The sequence below is a fragment of the Heterodontus francisci genome, chromosome 15 (genome assembly GCF_036365525.1).
Source record: "Heterodontus francisci isolate sHetFra1 chromosome 15, sHetFra1.hap1, whole genome shotgun sequence".
NCBI lineage: Eukaryota > Metazoa > Chordata > Chondrichthyes > Heterodontiformes > Heterodontidae > Heterodontus > Heterodontus francisci.
The window spans coordinates 31734744-31756211 of NC_090385.1; the positions used below are offsets into that span (position 1 = coordinate 31734744).

At 42.4% G+C, this 21468-nt stretch overlaps 1 protein-coding gene across 1 annotated transcript in view; it reads right to left on the minus strand.

Moving 5' to 3' along the window:
* kdrl (kinase insert domain receptor like) overlaps positions 1 to 21468 on the minus strand; it is a 222310-nt gene that overhangs the window by 31796 nt on the left and 169046 nt on the right. Inside the window, exons 18-25 of the mRNA XM_068047355.1 lie at positions 20786 to 20890; positions 17586 to 17699; positions 15149 to 15237; positions 14128 to 14293; positions 12916 to 13013; positions 11550 to 11672; positions 11338 to 11449; positions 326 to 425 (exon numbers count right to left, since the gene is read on the minus strand). Of these exons, the coding sequence (XP_067903456.1) occupies positions 326 to 425; positions 11338 to 11449; positions 11550 to 11672; positions 12916 to 13013; positions 14128 to 14293; positions 15149 to 15237; positions 17586 to 17699; positions 20786 to 20890 (907 nt within the window). The remainder of the gene's footprint in view (positions 1 to 325; positions 426 to 11337; positions 11450 to 11549; positions 11673 to 12915; positions 13014 to 14127; positions 14294 to 15148; positions 15238 to 17585; positions 17700 to 20785; positions 20891 to 21468) is intronic.

A 21468-nucleotide genomic window follows, 5' to 3' on the forward strand; every position in this document is an offset into this window, starting at 1 on the left:
CCTCGGACATATCCTTAAACTGCTGGAGCGGGGTGGATAGATGAATAATTCACCTTCACCTCAAAGCCCAACTTTATTTTTCATCAATGAAGTGCAAAATTGGTGGATCTGGGTTCTGCCACAAATCATTCCGCTCCACTGGAATTATGTACCTGTTGTATGCTCCCCATTTCTGGGCTCAGACTTTATTTAAATTTTATCTCCAGTTTTGTCACACCTACTTGGTTCTTCAAAGGCACAACTAAATGATTGGTTTTGATTATTTACGATTGTAATTTGAATAGTTCTGGTTCAAAGAAACATGAGATTAGCAGCAAAATCTTACACTTCTGGTGTGGAATATTCAGGGGGCTTCATCCTTGTTCCTTCTTTCAACCTGTGACAGAATTCTTCATCTATGTGGACTCCTGGATATGGAGATGCACCTATAGCAAAGGGAATGTAATAGATAACACTTACTTACTTTCCCACCAACTTTCTCCCATTCATTGACTCCACAGGTATTGGCTTACTTCAGGTACCTTGTCCAAATGGACATTAAGAATGGGTACACTTTGGCAATGACCATCAGCAGACCACTTGACCATGGTAGGCAATGCAATCAATTCCATCCTGTCCTTAACCAACTTTTCCTTCTCGCCTTCAGGAGGCACAGGTAATTGTAGCACTCCTTACCATAATTTCTATGGAAATCAGCTAACTTAACAGAGATCAGGGATTGAATCTGGACCATCTTGTTCTGTCAAGCATACTACTCAATACTGTAGCTAGCTGAACCATCAAGAGAGACTAACAACTCCTGTTATATCATTCTACCAGTATGTTATTTTCAGAGTCACCACAACAACCTGCAAAAACAGGATCCACAAGGAAAATTTCAATGCATTTCATATGGAAATGAAAGGGTAGCTGCAAGAGTCATTCTCATCATCCCAATCCCACATCTGGGAAGTAAGTAATGTCTGCCAATATCATTAAAGAGGCTTCATTTTTATTACTAATGTAGCCAAGTGCAGAGTGCTTGGGGAGAAGGTAGGAGATTTTGTCATGATTTTTCTTTGCAATCTTCTGTGAAATAACCAAAAACATTTCAAAGCATTTTAAAAGGCTTGTAGGAAACTACCTTAAGTAAACTATTGCCAAACCTACAGATCTGTGAATAAATGTCACCGACTAATGTTCCATATAACTTAGCTATGGAAGAATGAAAAGCCCACATGGAGTCTCCTCTCCCACTAACACATTTGAAGATATGATGTGCTGATAAATCTCTGCAGCAACTCATTTGTGGAACATAAGCCTACTCTATCAGTAGACTAATGAAATAACAAAAATCCACAAAAATAGGGCTTATAGATTCCATATTGCTGTAAGTCACAATTTAGCTGGAATTTTTGCTCTGGGGTCGGGAACCCGATGCTTGGAACATTTCCAGGTTGCGATGCGTGCTGCGCTGGTGTCAGTGACATAACACAATTTTCAAATGTAAGGGGCCCAGTTCTGGGGTAGAGCCCGGCACCGAATTAGAGGCATCAGAAGCATTGTGTTGGCAGGTCCAGGTTATGGAGGGCAATTTTAAAAGGCAAGCGACATCCATGACTGGGCTTGCCGTTGCCTTCAGAGATGGAGAAGCAGGGAGATCAGGAGGCAAGTGTTGGCAAAAGCATGCGTCCATGGGCGGCACCATGTTTTTCTGATGCCTCCCTGGAGGCATTGACAGATGCAGTGGCAGAGAAGAGAGAGGTGTTCTTCCCAGCATCTGGAAGGAGAAATCCACCCAGAGAGACAGAGAGCATTTGGATGGAGGTGGTGACGGAGGTCAGCAGCTGGGTATTCACCAGAAAGACATGGGTCCATTGTAGGAAGAGTTTCAATGACCTCTTACGGTCTGGTAAGGTGAGTGGCCAGTTGCACCCAGCTGATTGGTCACCAACTCTGTAAGCACCAGTATACAAGTGAGCTGACCTCACAGAATGTCTGTAATTCTCCCTAACATTATCAGATCAAGTGTCCAGTTGAAACACTCACAGGCAGCCACCCTCACATATGGGGCAACGGTCAGATGGAGACATCACTGAGGGGAACATCAGCCCACATGTGTGTCTTGCTGGAAGAGATGAGGGAGGTCAGCCTACTCATGAATCATTTGCCTCTAATCCTGCAGAAGAAGAGAGCCCACAACGCTCAGGAAATGGCCAGAACGGGTGGTGGTGCGGCCCAACTCCACTCTCTGACGCTGATGGAGGAGGTGGCACTGGGGATCGTCAAGGTACCCTCGAGGCAGTTGGTGACAGATGGTGAGTTGGAAGGCCATGAGCAACAGGGTCATTGGTTAGCTCTTTCTTGAGATGAAGGGCATGGAGGAGACTCCTGCCCAATGCACGCTGTGGATCTTTGACCACAGTCATCCGAGGGGTGGTTTAATGGGGCACTTGTTAAGTAGGACGTCCTCTTTTCCACTTTCCTGAGTTTCCCACAGGGCCAGTTGCAGAGTGGGAGCTGGGTGCACCTGTCCAATCGACGCTGCCATCCTTGGCAGCAGGAGATTTCACGGAACTAATACGGTCACATCATACCTCGGCACCTTCCACCAGTGCAGACATACTCACCTCGGTTGGGCTCCAGAATAGTGTAAAAAAGGGGAACACGGGGTGAACCTCACATCACGCATGAGTAGAAAGGGGAGGGCGAGGCACAGTGAGCTGTGAGCAGTCCCCCTTGGAGGACAGAGGACAGACACAGTCAGTGGGTGAAGATGCTGGGCCTTGGGTGTCACAAACAAGGAGGATTTGCCTTGAGAACCAGAGGCAGATAAGTTCCCATTTATTAGAGATCCCTGAGGCTTTGAGGAGCCATGGGCAGGCAATAGAGGAGTCAATGCAGCACTGTGCTCTGTCATGACCCAGGGATTTGATTGCATAAACTCCTCCATTGAGGGACAGGGCTCACTCTTGGAGAGCTATATGCAGCAAGACTCTGAGTGGCTGCAGGAGCTGTACCCTGATATGCTCAGGAAGAGTTAGACTCTCTGTAGCATCAGTGGTGCTAATGTCGCAGAGATGCTTGGAGTGGGTGTCAGCTGTACCTGGAAAGGGCTGAATTGGTCAAAGTGAAAGATGAAGGGGCCACCCCCCAGGTGGCACCGGCATCACCCTTCGGCCCCTCGGACTCAGGAACCATTGGTGTGCCAAGGGCCTGTGACAGAGGCAGCCGCTGCAATGACTCAAATGCGGCAGCCTGTGGAGGAGCCTCATGGGAACCTCCAAGATGATGACGGAGGCCACGGACATCTCAGCCGGAGGCAGAAACCCAGGAACAGGCTGCCTCCACCTGATCCTCTGCCACAGGGGAGCACTCCACAGAAGTGTTAGAGAAAGAAAGATGCCATGCTGTTGACTTCACTTAATGGGTCACCTGGGTGCTGTTCCACACATTGTCTGTTCTTTTGTTATCATCACATAAACAAGCTATCTAGGGATGAGGATTTTAGTGACAAGGTTAGGTTGGAAAAGCTGGGGTTATTCTCCTTAGAGCAAAGGAGATTGAGGGGAGATTTGATAGATATGTACAAGATTATAACAGGCAGAGATAAGTTAGACAAGGAAAAACCCATTGACTAATGGTACAAGGACTAGGGGACACAGATTGAAGATTTTGGGCAAGAGATGCAGGGGGAATATGAGGAAGAACTTTTTTATGCAGTGGGTGGTAATGATCTGGAACCCGCTGCCCACAAGGGTGGTGGAAGCGGAGACTATCAACGATTTCAAAAGAAAATTTGATGGCCACGTGAAGGAAATAAACTTGCAGGGCTATGGGGATCGAGCAGGGCAATGGGACTGACTGGATTGCTCCATGGAGAGCTTGCATAGATTTGATGGGCTGAATGGCCTCCTCCTGTACTGTAAATGACTCTGCACCCACTTTACTTCCTGAGATTAATTTTCAGTCATTTGCATTTCAATATGGTACAGCCAATATATCTTACAGAGTGAGGGAGTCCAACCAGTACTGGCCAACTGAGTGTGTGATTACAATGAGACATAGATATTCCTTTGTGTAACATAATCAACAAGGACATCTAACTATTAGACTCTGAAAACCAAACAAAGGCCAGCCCTATCTATATTTATCTAGCCTTACTAATGTGGGTTAGTAAATAGAGTCAACAGTCATAAAGTCATAGAGTCATACAGCATAGAAACAGGCCCTTCAGCTCACTGCGTCCATGCCGACCATAATGCCTATCTATACTAATCCCACCTGCCTGCATTAATTCCATATCCCTCTATGCCTTGCTCATTCAAGTACCTGTCCAGATGCCTCTTAAATGTTGCTACTGTTCCTGCCTCCACCACCTCCTCTGGCAGCTCATTCCAGATACCCACTATTCTTTGTGCGAAAAATTTACCCCTTTGATCCCCTTTAAACCTCTTCCCTCTCATCTTAAATCTGTGCCCTCTAGTTTTAGTCACCCCTACCGTGGGAAACAGACTCTGGCTATCTAGCCTATCTATGCCTCTCATAATTTTATATACCTCTATCATGTCCCCTCTCAGCCTCCTTCGCTCCAGGGAAAACAGACCCAGCCTATCCAATCTCTCTTTATAACTCAAGCCCTCCAAACCAGGCTTGTGAATCTCTTCTGCACCCTCTCCAGCTTAATCACATCTTTCCTGTAGTGCGGCGACCAGAACTGTACACAGTACTCCAAATTCTCAGAGCAATGAGAAGCCTGGTTGAATGTGATAATGTTCTTTGGTAGGTTTATGATCACACTAGAATGATCATCTTTCTCATTCTGCCACACGATCCTTTGATCTAATTCCCCCTTTACATTCGATCAAGGTGATCTTGGGGAATCGACTTTTAATTGGAGACGTCTCACCACTCTCACTTATTTACTTTTCTATCTGCCACTACTCGTAGTCAAGACTGAAAATCTACCATTCCCATTGTTAAAAGAGAGGGGATCTGTGTGTGTTTCTGTGATGTTATGGAATCTCTATAAAGTGAATCTTTACTGAGTACTATTCACTGTGGGAGTACTGTACATCTGTGATCAATGATACTGTTAATGCAAAATATGTGAGAGGTCCATTTTTGTGATATAAACTGAAAACTGCAGTCAATCTGAGAGTTGATTGAAGGATTTTCTTTTCAAAGGGTAACAACAAAGACTCACAAATGATATATGTTCAGTCAGCATTAGAGTGTAACAAGTGGATGCATGCACTTTGTTATGTGTTCTGATTGAGGTGGTTATGCTCAGAGTGCAATAAAAGGCATTCAATCTGTACTTGCATTATAGGATTTCCTCAAGAAGCAGCACTGTAACTGTGCCTGCAGTTCCTGGTGCTATTGACCCACCCTATTTACATTGCAGGACAGATTCCATTGTACAGGAATGCAAAGAACAATTTCACGTCTTTTAAAGTTACTACTTGCAACGTTGATTTCCAGGTGTTGTAGCTTCTCCAATGGCTGGTGTCAGTGGCAGTGCTTTAAGGTAACTGGAACATTAATATAGAAAAGTGGTCAGAAGTCTGAAATACTTACCGCCCCTACTTTGCTCACTAACACTTGTGAATCTTCAGCAACATGGGCACAGCCTAAATTCCATCTCATGAAAATGGAATAAAATTTCCACCACAGGAACTTGGCTTCCTACCATGGTTAGTAATATAACTGCTGTTCAGTAATCGAAATGAATAGAGAACTTTGTCATCAATTAGATAGCTTGGCTATCACTTCATAATTCCATGATTTATTAAGGCAGATTATCCTGTTATTGAACTTGACATATAAGGTTGCCTGGGTGTAACACATAGAGGAAAACCGGGTGGGAAGGATTGCATGCCAACAATGGAGTCTATCTGATTTTCCATCCATCACAGGTGTGGAATCCTCCCCTGCTGAATTTCCTCTATACACTATCCAGGCAATCCTTTATGCCAAGAACAAGAGGAAAATCTGCTGTACTGTTTTAATATCAAATTGTTATTTTTGTTACTCTACAAACATAGTTTACACAGTATTTTCGGATGGTGTAGACCGAGATGAATTTTCACCTAAACATATACAGTAAACAATAGCATACTAAGTGTTTACTTAGTTCTATTTGCCACCATATAGTTGTGATAGAAGCAGTACAAAAGAATTTATAAGACCCGCAAAAGGCCTTCAGAACAAGCAATCATTCAATCTATCTCTTTCTACAAGACAGATGTCACTGAAATTTATACTCTGGCAGCGGGCAAAAACAATAACAGCCTGCCCACGCGGGCTGCACGTCACAGAGCCGCCGTGATGTTAAGTGTGGCTGCTCATTTAAGTAGCCGGGGTGGACCGCCACCCCCCTCCCCGATAATGTGGAGGGGGTGGGCAATGGCATCAGCTGCCTGTGCTTCGAGCCCTGCCATTCAATTTAAATATTTAAAGATATATTGATTGAAAAAAATTAAATTAATTTATCTTGCCCCTCTCCCACCCGCCCCAATAACCATAGAATTAATTACTTGCCCTCTCCCCTCTAAAACCTGTCCACCTGTCTTTCCCCCCACCCCCCCACCAAAGTGCATAAACTTTACCCTTCCCATCATCCCCTATACCACTGACGTCACTTTGACCCAGCTCCCCACTGTCCCGCACTGAGTAATGTACCTCTTCCCCATTCCTCACCAGTGTTCCGCCTCGGTTCCTCGGGCGGGGATCTACGAGCGTGGGCGTGCAGGCTAGCGGCACACAAATCGCAGCAGGTAAGACGGCAGGAACTAAAGGTAATTAATTCATCAATCTGAACTTATTTTAATATGTTAATGGTGGTCCGTCGCCAAGCAGTGAGGGGCCTGCAACAAGGCTTTGCCGTTGCCGGCAATATCAGGCTGGGCCCTCCTGGCATTGGGGTGTGTGGTGGCTCTCTCCTGGAGGCATATTCCAGCCACACCCCGCCACAACCCTCAGCATGGGGGGTGGACCGCCACCCCCCTCCCCGATAATGTGGAGGGGGTGGGCAATGGCATCAGCTGCCTGTGCTTCGAGCCCTGCCATTCAATTTAAATATTTAAAGATATATTGATTGAAAAAAATTAAATTAATTTATCTTGCCCCTCTCCCACCCGCCCCAATAACCATAGAATTAATTACTTGCCCTCTCCCCTCTAAAACCTGTCCACCTGTCTTTCCCCCCACCCCCCCACCAAAGTGCATAAACTTTACCCTTCCCATCATCCCCTATACCACTGACGTCACTTTGACCCAGCTCCCCACTGTCCCGCACTGAGTAATGTACCTCTTCCCCATTCCTCACCAGTGTTCCGCCTCGGTTCCTCGGGCGGGGATCTACGAGCGTGGGCGTGCAGGCTAGCGGCACACAAATCGCAGCAGGTAAGACGGCAGGAACTAAAGGTAATTAATTCATCAATCTGAACTTATTTTAATATGTTAATGGTGGTCCGTCGCCAAGCAGTGAGGGGCCTGCAACAAGGCTTTGCCGTTGCCGGCAATATCAGGCTGGGCCCTCCTGGCATTGGGGTGTGTGGTGGCTCTCTCCTGGAGGCATATTCCAGCCACACCCCGCCACAACCCTCAGCATGGGGGGGGGGGGGGGGGTGCGGTCTGTAGAATTCAGCCCTTAATGTTGCATTCCTTAAGCTTTCATTCTTACTTTATTGCACAAAGTGAAAACTGTGGCTCGTGCTTTTGCTAAGCTAAACTAATCTATTGTGATATCTGGTGGAGAAGGTGTTTGTAAGCTGTAAATACATTCAATTAGATTTGAAAAGCTGTCCTGACTGGGTGGCCAATATGCTGTGGTTCATTCCTCATTATCTGTTGTTTATTTTCTATATGTAAAGCCATGCCCATTCCTCATAACTCACTATGCAGAAACATTATCCTTTTTCCAGTAATAGCCACACTTCACATGAAACTAATTCAAAATATTGTCCCTTCTGTGATGCCAATCATTTCACAACATGGAGCAGCCTTGAAGAAACAGAAATATTTTATTGAATTTTATGTATTTGCTCTTGGAATAAAAGGGATAGTAGCAACATGGATATTAGCTGAGTGACAGGAAACAAAGAGTAGTGGTTTACGGATGTTTTTCAGGCTGGAGATAGGTTTGTAGTGGAGTTTCCCCAGGGGTCATTGTTGGGACCCTTGCTCTTCCTGATATATATTAATGACCTAGACCTTGGTGTACAGGGCACAGTTTCAAAATTTGTGAATGATATGAAACTTGGAACAATTGTGAACTGTGAGGAGGATAGTGTAGAACTTCAAAGGACATAGACAAGTTGGTAGAATGGGCAGACAAGTGGCAGATGAAGTTTAATGCGGAGAAATGTGAAGTGACTCATTTTGGTAGGAAGATAATGGAGAGAAAATATAACATAAAGGGTATAACTCTAAAGGGGGTGTAGGAGCAGAGGGACATGGGGGTATACGTGCAAAAGTCATTGAAGATGGCAGGACAGGTTGAGAGCGCGGTTAATATAGCATACCGTATCCTCGGCTTTATTAATAGGGGCATAGAGTACGAGAGCAAACAGGTTATGTTGAACTTGCATAAAACACTAGTTTAGCCTCAGCTGGAGTATTGTGTCTGGTTCTGGGCACTGCATTTTAGGAAAGATGTGAAAGCCTTAGAGAGAGTGCAGAAAATATTCACGAGAATGGTTCCACGGATGAGGAACTTCCATTACGAAGATAGTTTGGAGAAGTTGGGACTGCTTTTCTTGGGGAAGAGAAGGCTCAGAGGAGATTTGATAGAGGTATTCAAAATCAGGAGGGGTCTGGACAGAGTGATAGGGAAAAACTGTTCCCAATCTCGAAAGGATCGAGAACAAAAAGGCACAGATTTAAAGTGATTGGCAAAAGCGAGATGAGGAAAAATCTTTTCACGCAACGAGTGGTTAGGATCTGGAATGCACTGCCTGAGAGTGTGGTAGAGGTAGGTTCAATTGAGGCTTTCAGAAAGGATTTGGACTGTTATCTGAAAAGTAAGAACGTGCAGGGTTACGGGGAGAAGGTGGGAGAATGGCATTAGGTGAATTGCTCATTCGGGGAGCTGGTGTGGACATGATTGGCTGAATGTCTTTCTTCTGCACTGTAATAATTCTGTGATTCTGTAATGCCCATAACATCCTAATAGCAATGGAATTTTTTTGTTTTAACTTTGCTCACTGATAGGAGCATTTCATTGAACTCTGAGGGTTCCTAAAATATGGGAGGTGAGGCAGCAAGCATCAGCAATTCACTCAAACAATGCCAATACTAGTTGGGGAAGATTCTTTTGCCATGAAGGATGGTAATGGCCATGAATGGAAGGAATTTGGAAGATCTCAGTAAATATTCACTGACAGCTGTGGAATCGTGACACGCAAATCACGAAGGTAGTAAGATCCAGTTTCCATTACAGCACCATGCTGAATTGGCTGACACCAGTTGAAGGCACTAAAGGTACCAAATGGGCCTCAGTGCCTTGAGCAAGAGCAGAGAAAATGAGTTGGTCAAGATTTTCTCTTTGATGGGTATTCGGCTAACCGTGTTAGAGAATGATCACATGTGGTTGTTGGGTGAGGGCAGGAATAAGCTTAGACTGCAAAGGCCCCCACACCCAACATCACCTCCATGGTTCAATAGCCTTCTGGTACTCAGCACCTGGCATAGCCATGAAGATTGGCCATCATGGTCAGGTCCACAGAAGCAGGAAATGCCCTTGGAACTGTGACCCAACCCGCATGTATCCTTTCGGAAATGAGGTGAGAAGATGGGGAAAAAATGTTCAACAAACTGAGAAATACCAGTACTGTCCTGAGCACTGCAAAAATCTGTTAAAATGAGATTTGAAAAGAGGTTCGTAGCAGAGAAGCAAATTAAACTGAAATCCCATGGATCTGCAATATCTAAAATGTACACTGAATAGATTCCGTTCATAACTTTTCAAAATTGCATTCTAAATCACCAAACAAAATGGAATACGTTGGCTTTTGAAAATACAGAAAAAGTAGACTTGGTGGTTTGAATACCCGGTTAGAACATTTGTGCTTGCCCTACTATACATTTTATCCATTTGTATTCTCTTGTATTCTTTCTGACCATTTTCATATTAATTTTGATTTTACTCTTCTTTACCTAGTCTAACCATGCTTTCTTTCTTTTTAAAACCTATAGGGAGTGAACTTTTTCTTTGATGAAAGCACAACATTGGTGATAGTGAATAGGCAATTCGCATCTTTGAAGTTAAATGCATCTCCATAATCCTTTATTTACCTCTCTTCTTAAGCTGCTGTGTGTTAATTGTATAGTAATTTAGTATTTAATTGAGTTTATGTTGTGGCCATTAACTGGAGATTCAGTTGTGCTCCTATATATAGAAGCAGACTGAAACTGTGGTTGTTAGGTTAGGTGGTGCATGTTTGTGATGTGTGTCACTGTAAATAAAAGCTTATAACGTGTGTAAAGATTAGGATGCCCTTCTATCTGTCACTGCTTAACTTTCTACTGCCCAATTTAGAAGTGGGAGCAACAAAGAGCTTTCATTGGATGAGAGGTTTTCATGGATGAATTTCAGCCAATGAAGATCCCAGATATTGTAGATTTACATGGTTGTGCTAAGTACAAGCAGGGTGGGAATATTTCCTTTGTTTGCTATGTGCAAAAGTAGCAGAAAAATGTCCTATGTTTTTTAAATTATAGGAAAATTGTAAAAACATTGCAAAAGAAATCAAAAAAATTTCCAATGATAGTAACACGTAATAACCAGAAGAAATAATCCACTACTGTATTTTTAGTTTCATTATGGTGCAGTTGCTGTGGATTTTCTTAATACTTTCAAGAATCATTTCTTTCAATTAGAACAACATGCACAAATCTTCAATTCAGATTAAGCGAGCAACTCATTTCTAGGTCTTTGCCTTTGAGATTCTCCAAAAGTAAAGATTTATGATAAATTACATGTTTGATAGATCAGTGAAGTCTGACTTGCTAAAGACAACAGCATTTAACCCACACACATTAAGCTTTGTTAGTTTCGTACAACACAATTTGAAGCCAATTTCATTTTTAGTATATTTAATTAAATATTCTTTGAATCCACACATCAGTAAATCTAATGTAAAGGCTAATCCCTAGAAATAGAGATTTGTATACAATTTATTTCTGTACAAAGATAAAAAGCAATTGGATGTATCTTCTAAAGACTGTCTAATAATTTCAAAATTGGCATCTAATCCTAGTTTTTGACGTGCAGCCTTATGCAACATTTAGAGCTTAAATGTGAATTCAAAATTGCTTCCTGATGTTAATTATTCCTTTTCTTTTTAGACTTACCTAAGGAAAATATTTCCCACAACAGCACTCCAAAAGACCAGACATCACTCTGAGTTGTGTAGATTTTATCAAATATGGATTCTGGTGCCATCCATTTGAGTGGGAGTCGGGCCTGCAAAGATGCACAAGACTATTTAATCTACTGGACAGAGAAGCACAAAGCATTAGTAATTCAGCTTCTGCGATCGAAAGCTGGTATCTTGTAAACTTACATCTCCTTTCCGTACATAATCTGGGTCTTTGTAAATGTCGCGAGCCAGGCCGAAATCACAGATCTTCACAACGTTGCTCTCAGACAACAGGATGTTGCGTGCTGCCAAGTCTCGATGGATACACTGGAATTACAACGCAATATTTGGAAGCTTAGAAACAAAGCTATTTATATTATTTTGATTGTACATTTTAATAAATAAACACTGATATTCATTTTTCCGTGTTTTGTCATGTTACCTTCTACCCTCACTGAAAGTGGAAACGAAAAACCCTCAGGTCTCTGTAAATATCATCTCTCACTGGCCTCCAATAAGTGTGCAATAATAGCATGGTTTGCCTTGCATGATGATTTTCCCTCCCTGTGGGCTCTGCTGAGTGCCTTTTACATGGGTGGCTTAGTTGAGATTGAGAACTTTGGCCTGCTACAGGCCTGTCAAAGGCTCTGCCAGGGATCACCAGACCATCCCCTCCAACCCCTGATGCAAGCATCCAACAGTCGGCCAGATCAGCACGGGAGTCGGCTGACTTACTGCCCTCCAGCTGTGGTGCAGCGGGGCAATTGCTTGATGCTCGCAGCTTGCCAATAGCACACAAATGACAGCACTACATAGAATTACATAGAATATACAGGACAGAAACAGGTCATTCAGCCCAACTAGTCAGTGCTGGCATTTATACTCCACCTGAGTCTCCTCCTATTTTGTCTACCTCATCTTAGCCTTTCAGCATGTCTTTCTAATTCCTTCTCTCTCATGTACTCATCTAGTTGCCTTTTGAAAGCATCTAAGCTATTTTCCTCAATTACTTCTAGAGGTAGCAAATTCCACATTCTAACCAGGCCCATGTAATGAGAATCTTTTTATGTTGTCTGATGCAACATAAATAAGATGCTGGAGTTCAGTTGATTGAAGATCTCAAACAGGTTTATTAACAGCTAACAAGTACAGACAGTGCAGAGATAACTATTTATAGGTCTTGCCTCCATGTGTTACAGTTACAGAGCGAGACTGGTATGTAGTCACATGACTTAGCTCATTAGCATACTAAGATATTAAAGGGACATCTCTCTGAAAGGCAGTCACACAACAGCCCAGGCCTCAAAATGGCTCGGATCTCATGCCTCCAAGTATGAGCTCATGACGCCTTGCCCATTCTCTGCCTGAAGTTAAAATTTTCCCTTCCATCTGGTGACTCTGGAACTCCAATGCTTATATATTGTTCAACTTTATTAAGACAATTTTGACCAGGGTGTCACTGTATGATGTACTGGTGTATATGAAGATTTGAGTCAGTACCAGTAGTGAAAAATGAAAATTTCTGATGAGAGTAAAACCTAATGTCTGCAAGGATTGGGAATCAACTTACTTTCCTCGAAGCCAAAAATTCCATGCCTTTTGCTACTTGGAAACTGTAACAAATCAGGTCTTCCATAGCTAGTGGTCGTTTGTACAGGTCTTCAGCATCTGCAAAACAGATCAATTGTGGGTAGCAGGATGGATGTAAATGTATCATAACTGACAATTCTTTCTATTAAATAGATCTTATCTCTGTTGTAGTCAGCAGCTCGTGTCTGGATTTGCCCTCTCTATTATAGCGTGGAATTCAGAACACTGCTAGAAGCACTGGAGCATTCACTGGATTGTCCGTGGGTAGTTGTTAAAAAGTCGTAACTGCTGCTTAAAAGCTACTATGCGAATGCAATCTCACATATGTGCAGTTGCTTCCGAGTCACAGTCATAATGTTTGGCTTCTGGCAATGGATCTTCCTCAGTGCCAAAGGGAGGTCTACACAGGTCAGCCATGTAAAACCCTCATTACTGACTGACAGAGCTTACGGTTGAGAGTTTATGGTTGGAAGAAAATTCCACTGTATGCCATCAGCAGCAGTACCCTTGCATGTTTGCTGGTAACAGGACAGGGAGAGTCTAAAAGGGTCTGGAAACCAGATGGGTAGCTAAGATAAAAATCATCTCTGTCTACCTGCTCTGAAGATTCTACATGAAATGAACTGCTAGAAAATCCAGTTCCCAGCGGACATGGGTCTGCAGCACAAAACTGGCATTAAACTATATGTTATGTGGTGTAGCTGACCTGAGAGTGCTAGATGCTGAAATGGAAACATGTTCCATTCCCAAGCATTGACTTTCCTCACCCTGATGAACACAAACTAGGATGCTGGAATAAGATTGCAGCCCTCAAAGGGTTAACATCTTTGTGGATTAGTGGGACAGTATTATCAGCTTACAAGCTTATCAGGGTTGTTTGATTCTGATATCATTACATTTGCTGACAATGGTAATGTGATTATTAATGATAATGTAAAGTACACAATGCGATCGGATTTGTACAAGTGGCCCAATGATATTGCAAAGTCCAACAGGATGTTTTGATCCTTTGGCAGGTCTATTTACAGCCTTTCAGAGGGTCGCTTGAGTTTAGTTTGAAAGGAAATTTCCCATTCATACAATAAATTACTCTTGTAATTGATTTTTAATAGTCTTGCTAAGTTAATGAGAACAATCATGGCAATTCAATTATTCCCAATGTAATACACACAAGGAAGGAAGATGAAAGTACCTTCCTCTTCCTCTTCCGCATCACTGTAACTCTTATCTTCCACAAAGCCTGAGCTTGTTGAGCTTCCTGTACTCGCCACGCTCTCCAGTCTTCGCTTTATACCTTCCATTACTTCTGGGCTGGTCTCATCGACAAGTGTCTCAGATTGGTTGATATTTTTCTGACACTGGAAATAGACAGCAAGTTTATAACTTACAGAGACCAGGAAGGCCAGTGCGTGCAATCGATGGGACCATGCATGATCAGGGCCAATGGCAAAGACCATAATGAATTGATAAAAGCAAAATACTGCGGATGCTGGAAATCTGAAGTAAAAACAAGAAATGCTGGAAATACTCAGCAGGTCTGGCAGCATCTGTGGAGACAGAAGCAGAGTTAACGTTTCAGGTCAGTGACCCTTCTTCAGAACTCAGTTTCTGCTTCTCTCTCCACAGATGCTGCCAGACCTGCTGAGTATTTCCAGCATTTCTTGTTTTCATACCATAATGAGTTGATACTGTCCAGATGTGTAAAAGCTGAAATATCCTTCTGTGCAGTGACTGTGCTTGTCTTGAATGGAACAGTGACATATACAAGACAAGACCTTGCAGACTCATAATTCAGATGATCAAAACATTTCTTTTTACTATTTTTTTCTTTCCTCCTGGTTTTATGATTTTGTACCACCCCAAGTGGTGTGTTTGTTCGTGTGTGTGCTTCCTTTTTAAAACAGGAACTTTAAGTACAAGAAGTTTCATTTTGACTGATAGTGCACTGTTAATTCATTCAGTTAAAATTCCTTTGCAAGCTATTCCAATGCAGTTGTTAATCCATTTTATTCCAAACCAGTTAATGACTGCATTAGAATATTGCTGAATGCAAATCAGTTAGCCAGCATGCTGCTAGACAAAATTGTATTCCTAAGAGTATAATAAAGGTAGATGTATTGATTGCAGTTTTTGGACCGTTAGATAGACCATTACCCCTCAGGTTACCAAAATAACCTTGAACATTCGAGCATGTTCTCAGTTTTTGGCCTTACCTTGATTAAAATGAAGTCATTCCGCTTGCTCCTTAGGTAATTCGATAGGTTTCCATACTTGCAATATTCCACAATTACCATCAGAGGGCCTGGTGAAAACCAACAAAACAACTTTTAGGGAACCTATTCCATGGAAACCTATTTTTAATCTACATAGAACACTGTGTTTGTTTGTACAAGCACACTGGCAAAAGGAAAATTGGCTTAAAACTGGGGACTTGACCACAAAAAGTTAATTTTTACAAAGGATTTATTATTCTTGGAAACATTTCTTTCTTCTGAAGTGACAGGTTTTGCTTGAGGAAACACCCACAAGAACCTACTATTCATAATGCCGATAGTGAGCGATATATAAGGCAATGCTTTTCAGAATTCATCAATCAGAATGAGGTGGGCACAAGTTAGACAATAAATAATTAGCTGTAGTGACAGGCTTCATCATTCAACTAATAACACAGCATAAACCTTTTAGTACTGACATAAGTAGCAGAAAGAGGCCCAAGAAGAGCTAATGATCGCCACGTGGTGGGTTTGCTTTCTTTGCCGAGTTGACAGTGGTAAGCACTACTGAAGATTAGGCCTTCTCCCAGATGGCAGAAAGAAAATAATACAGTGCAGCAAATTGCCACTGAAAAGGCCTGTGAGCAGGTGGACTGCTCATCTAGTCCAAAAGCAAAATATTGTGAAAGCTGGAAATCTGAAATAAAAACAGAAATTGCTGGAAATACTCATCAACTGAGGCAGCAGCGGTAGAGAGAGAATCAGGGCTAATGTTTCAGGTCGATGACCTTTCGTCCGAACTCAGAAGTGATCATCCTTCATGTTTGAGCTGAGACACTGAGTGGTGGAAGATGATTGTACTAGGGCAGGATTACAACCAACATCAATCCTTTCTTCACTTGATGCTGCACTCTAGCACTTTGCAGCTGGAATTACTGGACAATGATTAAGAATGGGAACCCTGGCTGATTTTCCTCTCCTTAACTTCAGCTCTTTGGCCAGTTGTAACATTCCTCCTGCCATGTTGAAATCAGCAAACTCAGCACAGACTGGGACCCAAACCTGAAACTTTCCTGGTGTATGTGGCTTATTGCCACACTGGGCAGACTTCTTTTGTGGAACAAATAATAAGATACCATTGTTAACTTTTTCAGTTTGTTTTCATAACCTTATCAGTAAGGAAACATATTTATTATAGAAAAGGTTGAACGTGTAAGAAAAATACTTTTTCGTTATTGTAATTGATTGCGATTTGATTATTACACTAAAGTAACCATAAAGAAAACATGAATAATCTTAATATATTTAATTTTTAAAAAAATTAGCTCCGGCACAGGCTTGAGTAGCTAAATGGTCTCCTCTGTGTTGTAACCATTCTATGATGCTATAATTCTCTTATCTCGATTCATGCAAGTTCCAGACGCTGGAGTAGAATTTATTCTGGGGCTGTTTTCAGACCCATGACTCCGAGCTGTGGAGACAGTCTGCGCTTGAAGCAAGAAGGCACAGATCGAAGGCCTCATCTGAATGAGCTGTCCCCACCCTGCCCTCGGCAGCAGCAGCCCTCAGATAATTTTCAAGTGTAGGGTTGGAGTGGATTACGGGAGGTGGGTGGGGATGATTCCAACTCTTGTGGAGTGCGGGGAGCATTCCAGTTCATCCTGGCTCCATAAGAAGGTGCTTTTGAAGAAAAAAATGTCAAAAACTTATCTTTGGTTGGTGGCCGCAGAGACTGCTGAAGAACCCTGAGTGCGGTCGGCCCAAAGTCTACTCTGTTCATGACGTGACCAATTTGTTAAGGAACGCCTAAAAAAAATGGGCCTCACAATTTTGACAGTGGGCCCAACGCCTGCACAGATTGGGTGCAGGCTGTCCTAAAGCTAAAGTGATCTGCTTTGCATGTGTCTTACAGCACTTTCTACACCATTATCTCTGCTATTCTCAACATATAATACTGAACCTCTCTCTGAATTATATTCTTAATCAATCATAAAATAAACATTGGAGCCAGAGACTCAGAAAGCAATGTTCTGAAACTGAATATAAAACTTAGATTGCGATCCCTTGACATGGTTAACTTCAATTATTTGACGGTTGGTAGGTCAGGGACATCCATTATATGGATCTGCAGTGAAGCAAACAATACAATGCATACAATTGGTTAATTTTACCTTCGCTACAGAAAGCCCTTATGTTATCTTATCCTAAATTAGGAAGTAAACAGCAAAAAAGGAAGTTAGTTTTTTTGACATAAAAGGGAATAGACTTGTGGAGTAAGTTAGCAGAGGTGGCCATTAAAGTATTTGATATTAAAAGGCTCAAGAGAAAATTAGGAATGTTTTTGGAGAGAGGTGGGATTTTGTGAAAAGGTGGGTAGCTCAAATAATCCATCAAAATTCTTGTGTACTCTAGCAGATGAACAGTCTTCAGTCTTTACCTCCAGGCTTGGTACAGGCTCCCAGCATGTTCACTACATTCAGATGATGGCCAATGTGGATGAGGATTTTCAGCTCTGACATCAGTGCTTTGCATTCATTAGTGGTAGCCCCCTCTGTTAAAGAGTGAGATTGAAGTGAATTAATACAATAGGAAATGTGTTTGGTCTGTCTACAAAGCAGGGTTAAAAAGCCAAGGTTGCAATGTTGTTTTTAGAAGGAGAACAGAACAGGGAAATGATAAGGTATTAACTCAAGATTTGGCCTTGATCTCATTTTTTCTAATAATAAACATCTGAGTTACTGTTATAAACAGATTATATGGATTATATGGTCATAAATTTCAAATGTTACATTAACAATAAGTGGTTGTATTGGTAATAAGTTTACAGTGGAATATGGAGCAACCAGATTATTTGTTTTCTTGTTTGTAGTAAAAAAAAATTGATAGTTTTGGATCCCTCAATTTTTCCTGTCCCTTGATCTCACAGACCGTGTGACACATGTACTTAATGTGGCCGGGATATGAAAGGGATAATCTACCACCCAACCTCTGCTTGTCTTAACTAGAGGCTCATAATCCAGATTCCAGATCACAGTGGCCAGCAATGACTGATACTCTGATTTATTTTCCTTTCCTCTGTGGAGGGATGGCTGCCCTCACCACATGGCAGAGTGCATGAGTTAAATACACGGGGGTCGGTGGGGGGGTTGGTGGGGGTGGTGCTGGGGTGTCAGGGATGCTTTAGATTAATCCTCTGTCCTGCATTGATATACCACCAGACACTGATGTTGGAAAACTCAGTGACACCTGGCTGTTGAAAAAATCTTTATAACAAGAATACGTTTAGCTAGCGCTTGGGAGCGATCTTTTCTTCTTTTCTCTGCACTTCTAGTTTACCCCTCCTCCACTTTTATATTGATGACTTCAGTCTAAAAGTACCATCAGAGACACTCCTAGGTTAGTTAATCTGTTAGGTTAGATTTTGTCTCTGTGAGACAGTTCTTGCCAAATTGGCAAATTGTGCCACTTCCCTTCCAGACAAATTTGAAAGCGAATGAGATTGAAATTTGAGCTTGATCATTTGCAGGAGCACTGTATTGTCACAATTTATTGAAGGCCATACTTAAGACTTTACACAAAGCCATAAACCTCCAAATGAATATATCCTGTTTTGTGAATTATTGAGTAGAATTAATATTTTAAAATAAACTATTATAGAAATCTTAACACTGCTTTTATGTTTTATTTGTTGCATTGTGAAATCTGTAATTCTGTGATTAATACTGATACAAAAATTTAAACTGCAATTTTTATATATCTAGTTTTTAAAGGACAAATAGGAAAGGCCATGTTCTCCTGACGAGTTAAAGAAAAAACTTGCATTTATATAGCACCTTTCACATCCTCAGCAGGACCACCTCAAGCACTTCACAGCCAATGAACTACTATTTTTGTTAATGTAGCAACTATTATAACCTGCAACATTCTGATTCACAGGTCAGAGTGCTACCACTGAGCTGACAGGTAGAGGACCTGATATACCAAGACGGCTCATTGGTAGCTCTCTCGTTTCTGGGTCAGAAACTGGTTTTCAAGCAATATTCTTTTACTTGAACACAGCATCTAGGCTGACACTTAAGTGTAGTGCTGAGTGAATGCTGGATTGTCAGAGGTGTCATCTTTCAGATGGTATGTTAAAATGAGGCCTATCTATATCTTCAGGTGAATGTCAAAGATCCAATGGCAATTTTTTGAAGAAGAGCAAAGGGTTCTCCCAGTGTCCTGCTCAACAATTATTCCTTAACCAACAGTACCAGAACAGATTAACTCAGCTGGTATTGCATCCGTCACCTGTTGTATGCACCACTTTTAATTCAGTTCCATTGACTTCAATAAAACTGAATGCTGGGTGTGTGATATAACGAGCAGTAAAAGTGATTCTGCCTGTTTTGCTTCCCTGTCCAAGTCTAATTTCACCCCTTTTCTATCCCTGGCACAAAAGACTAATACTATATCATTAAGCAATTCTTTAACAATGATAACAATAATAATATAAAATGTCACCTAATTGTGGGTGCAACTGTGGTGGGGGATGTGGATGAGATCAGATGACAATGGGCTCAATTTTCCTGTTCGACTCACGAGCCGAGTCGGGCTGATTTCCAGGCTGTGATCTCAGACGCGGACCTGGCGGGACATTGGGTGCGATCTTCCTGAAGGAGGCCAATTAAGAAGATGCCTCCAGGAGCGCGGTCCAATTAGGGACAGCAGGCGGCCTGAGGAATGCGGGAGGGCTAATCAGAGTGCCCGAAGTGAAGGGCAGCTGGTAGACCCACTGTGAATTCTGTGTGCTGCTGAGGTGAATGGTGAAGGTGGGGCTGGCAGTAAGACGGAGGTGCCATTTTGCTGATGGAACTGGCAGCAAATTCCTCACGCCCAGCACTATCTGGTGGATCTGTCTGCAGGTAACAAACGAACAATTGCAAGCATTTGCCTGCAATGTCCTCAGGATTGCCAATTATGTCCTTTATAGTGGCCACTGCATATGAAACACATGGTGCTCAGACCTCCTGCTCTGCTCTCGCCTCCTGTGGGTAGACGAGCTGCAGAGGCAGTGGGGACTCACACGCTGGGGTCAAAATTTCATAGCAGAATTCCCAAAATGCCTGCTAATTGCCTCCATAATTACCTTAATTGGTTTCTTGCCACTGACAGGAGGGCTGCCATCACCGCTCTGAAGCCACCTCCAATAATAGTGCAAGGATGCAGGAGCAGGTCAGGGAGCCGGCCCAATGCATTTTTTTGGACATTTTTCCTGGCCCTTCCTCTACTTCCCAGGTACTGGGAAAATTACTCCCCCACCTGATGTATCCTCCAAAATTTTAATTGCATGGATTTTGCCTTTCTCTTACCCCAGCTCCAAATTCTGCAATTACCATAACTTTTTACATTGGGTTGGGCCTCTACATTTAATTTTGACTGAAAATTGATTAGCATTGTGTGTGCATATATATATATATATCAGTGAATTACTTATTTGAGAAGTATCCAATGTGAGTCTGAAAGCTGCAACAACACAACCCCAAGTTAAACACAGAAAATGTCTATAGTTGGCTACACAGTACTTTACAGGCAGCTGATTTTAATAACTGCTGCATCTCCATGAAATCCATATTTATTGAGGGTGCAGAAAAGTACCTTTGAGCATTTTTACAGCCACTGTTTTACAGGTTGAAGATTTATCAATCCCGAAAGCAGATGCCTCCACCACTTTGCCAAATGCCCCAAGTCCCAGAGTTTTGCCTGTGCATTAGACAAAGAGAAATAGTTTCAGTTCACAGCAGTTTTTTTTTTAGATCAGCCTGTACAACATGTACCAGCAGAAACATACAATTTAGTATGAAAGATCTGGCAACATTTGAAATGAAGTGAGTTCTGTACAATGATGGTAAGTTTCTGAAACTGATTCACGATAATAGTTCATTAATTAGTCGATCTAAACAATACTGTATACACACTGCCTTGCCTTACTGAAGACAGAGTAGAAGCCCAAGGAATGAGGTGAATGTTTGAGGTGGATTTTCTCCCTCAGCAGACTTGGGGAAGTTGGTCATTTTGAAGGCTGAGCCTCATTAGCATCAGCCCAGTGGATTACAGCCAGCGTTTGAGCAGCCACTGGGGCAGCCATTGCCTCTGGGCTGGAAGAAGGTTGGCCATTGTGTGAGGGGAAGGCTAATCTCTGGGGATGTGGTGGTGGATTAATATGGCAGTGGCCCAGGCTGGTTTTGTGGAGGACTGCTCCGGCTCCACCAGACTCCACACAAATAAAGAGGTACTTAATGTTAAGATCCTCTTCAGCTGTGGTGTCAGCTGCTACAAGT